This window comes from Meleagris gallopavo, chromosome 15, assembly GCF_000146605.3.
Source record: "Meleagris gallopavo isolate NT-WF06-2002-E0010 breed Aviagen turkey brand Nicholas breeding stock chromosome 15, Turkey_5.1, whole genome shotgun sequence".
NCBI classification, from domain to species: Eukaryota; Metazoa; Chordata; class Aves; order Galliformes; family Phasianidae; genus Meleagris; species Meleagris gallopavo.
Window position 1 is genome coordinate 9618503 of NC_015025.2, and position 3043 is coordinate 9621545.

The following is a 3043-nucleotide window of genomic DNA, read 5'->3' on the forward strand; positions in this document are numbered from 1 at the left end:
CGGTAAGCGGGGACGCTGGGGGTAGGAGCGCGGAGCGGCGCGGTAAGCACAGACCGCGCACAGCTCTGCACCCCGCGGCGGTGGGACCCCAGCGGGAGCGAAGGCTGCTCTGGGGGCTCATGCTGTGACGGCTTTGTTTTTGTCCAAAAGAGAGAGATTTGTCCTCCGCTTCAGAACCAGCATCCCAAGTTGGGGAGAGAGTAGGAGGAGATGCTCAGCAGGCACAGTGTCAGGCCGACCCCTTGGTGTGACATGGCCATTTGTCCTTCTGGGGACGCCCCCGGCCTCCTGCAGTGCTGCTGCCGGGCTCAGGGTGCTCCGTGCTCAGCCTGTGCCCGCATGGCCAGCGCATGGAGCGGCAGGAGAAAGGACTGAAGCAGGCGCTCTGCCGGGAGATGGCCACCAGCTGGATTTGGGGGAACAGCTTTGAGCTGCTTGGGTTGGAACTTGTGCCACCTTGTACTGTAGGGACACGGGAGGACGTGGAGCCGGGCAATGAGCAGCCCCAGGTGTGGAGCGGTGGCACTTTGCTGTGTGGCAATGACATGGGGACACCCTGGGTGCAGAGCAATGGAGCAGTGCCCTGCTGGCAGCTTGCAGAGGGTGCAGAGCAGACACACAGGAGCCCTGCAGGACAGAGCACCCTCAGAACAGCACTGAACCCTGCTTGGCTGAGGACATACTGGGAGTACCTGGTCCCATTAGCAGCCCAGGACAGCCCTGCAGTCACCAGCTTGCTTTTCTCTGTGACAAAAACACGTGCTTCTGTCTCACTTAGTGTCTGTGTCTTGCATGGGGGGGGGGGGAGGGTCACACAGCAGAGGGACGCAGCCTGGGTACCCAATGGGGGCCAGGCTCTGCTGTCTCCAGCCCCAGGAGCGGTGGTGGGCCTGGGGCTGGGTGCCGGGGGCAGCAGGCTGGGCAGTGACTGGGTCACACTGCACAGCACATCTTGGGGTAAGGCTGCTGCCCAGAGCCAGCTCCACACCTTTCCCTCTCCCTTATCCCATATCAGGCAGGATTTGGGGGTCTTGTTCATGCTCCAACCCCGTGCTATCCTGGGGGCTTAGAGACCATGACCTGCTGTTGTTCTCACAGGATCCAAGGTGCTGGTGTCTTGCCCTGCCTGGAGCGTGAGGTCCTGCGTGCTCATCCGCCTCCCGACGTCACCAATGCGACCATGGGAACTGGCAGTGAATAGGCGGCCTCCCTCTGCCCCTTTTAACCAACGTCGTTTCTCAGGGGGACCCTGCAGCAGCCCTGACCACCTCCGGCGAAGGTATGGGGCAGCACGGAGTCCTAGTGGCCATCATGGCTGTGTGGGTACACACTGTGGGTTATACAGCCTGCTGGGGCAGCCACCAGCACATAGTAGGTTGGGGGAGTTCAGGGTGGGGAGCATGGCCGGGGGGAGCACAGGGGGTCCTGTGCTGAGGACACAGGTGGCACACACAGGGCAAGTGGAGCTTGACGTTGGCAGCCAAATGAGGAGCCCAGCTCTGAGCATTGCACCGCTGGGCGCTGACCCTGCCTGGGGGTCACTCCTGCTCTGTTTCTCTCCTGCGGTGGCTCCGCAGCCCCCCTGCCAGGCGTCAGTGGGGACGACGCGACCGACCTCTGGCAACCCTGCTGGGCCAGGATGAGACCCAGCTGCACCCTGCCTTCCCCCAGCAGCCGCACATCCCTGTAGATGAGCCCCGCGCCTACGCTCTCCCCAGCACACCGCCACGAATGCTGCACCCGGCCGCTCACCCACCCCACCAGAACCCATTCATGGTGGATCTTCATGACCAGGTAGGTGCTGCAGGAGCAGCTCTGGTGCTGAGAGTGATCCTGCACTCATACCAGGTTGTCCAGAGCTGGTTCTAGGACAGGGATCTGTGATATGTCCAGTGGTCCCCTCTGGTGGTGATGGGGTGGGAGCCCACGTCACCCTGACTGCTGGTTGCAAAGCGAGGTCCAAAACTCACATTGAGCCCTGCATTATGTTGGCTGTGTCCAAGCGCTGGGTGCTTTGTGCCCTGCTGCTGCCCCTCCGGGATGGGGACAGCCCAGCTGGGACTGTGTCCTCTGCACACATCCTCTGTGCCTTGTCCCCAGGTGCACCAGGGACCTGTCCCTCTCTCCTACACGGTCACAACCGTCACGACGCAAGGCTTCCCCATCCATACCAGCCAGCACATCCCTGGGTGCAGCACCCAGCAGCTCCCAGCATGCTCAGTGATGTTCAGCGGACAGCATTACCCGCTCTGCTGCCTCCCACCCCCGGTGAGTCACGGTGGGGACAGAGAAGGGGACACCTGGTGGTGACCATGGGTTGCCTGAAGGCTGCAAGGGTGCCACCCCAGAGCACAGAGGCCGTTTGATGCTCTGGGGCAGGCAGAAGTGCCCCTGACCCACATTTCTCTCCAAACCCCGCAGTTGATCCAGGCATGCGCCATGCAACAGCTCCCAGTCTCCTACCAGACGTTCCCTCCAATCATCTCCAGCGACCATTACATCCTGCACCCGCCCCCGCCGCCAGTGCCCCCCCACCAGCCGCCCCACATGGCTCCCTTGGGGCAGTTTGTGCCTCTCCAAGCCCAGCACCCACGAATGGTGAGTCGGGGTAGAGTGGGGGAGGTGTTGGTGCTGCAGAGCCAGGCACGGGGCCCTGGAACAGAGTATGATCTCTGTGCAGCCCTTCAGGTGGGATGCACGGGGTGCAATGCCGTGCTAATGGCAGTGGATGAAATCTGAGACACCCCTTCCAGCCTAACAGTTTCCTCTACAGCCCCTGCAGAGGATAGACAATGATGTGGACCTGCGAGGGGAGCAGCACCCCATTGCTGGCTTCACATACCCCCCGTCCCACCATGCTCCCACGCTCTCCCCCTCCGTGCCGCTGCATTACCTCCCCCACGACCCGCTGCACCAAGAGCTGCCATTCGGCGTGGTAAGTCTCCATCTTGGTGCTGGGGGATGCAGGAGCTGCGAGCACAGCCCTGAGCCCTCATCTTTCCTCACAGCCATACCCCCACATGATGCCCCGGCGGCTGAACAC

At 62.4% G+C, this 3043-nt stretch overlaps 1 protein-coding gene across 1 annotated transcript; it reads left to right on the forward strand.

Annotated features, from left to right (window-relative positions):
* Positions 1-824: 824 nt before the first annotated feature.
* RNF44 (ring finger protein 44) lies at positions 825-3041 on the forward strand (the record flags this gene model as incomplete). Its single annotated transcript, XM_010719066.3, has 6 exons — positions 825-1279; positions 1578-1794; positions 2101-2268; positions 2422-2598; positions 2774-2935; positions 3009-3041. Coding segments are annotated over exons 1-6 (864 nt in total), but the record flags the coding sequence as incomplete, so codon positions are not given.
* Positions 3042-3043: the final 2 nt, after the last annotated feature.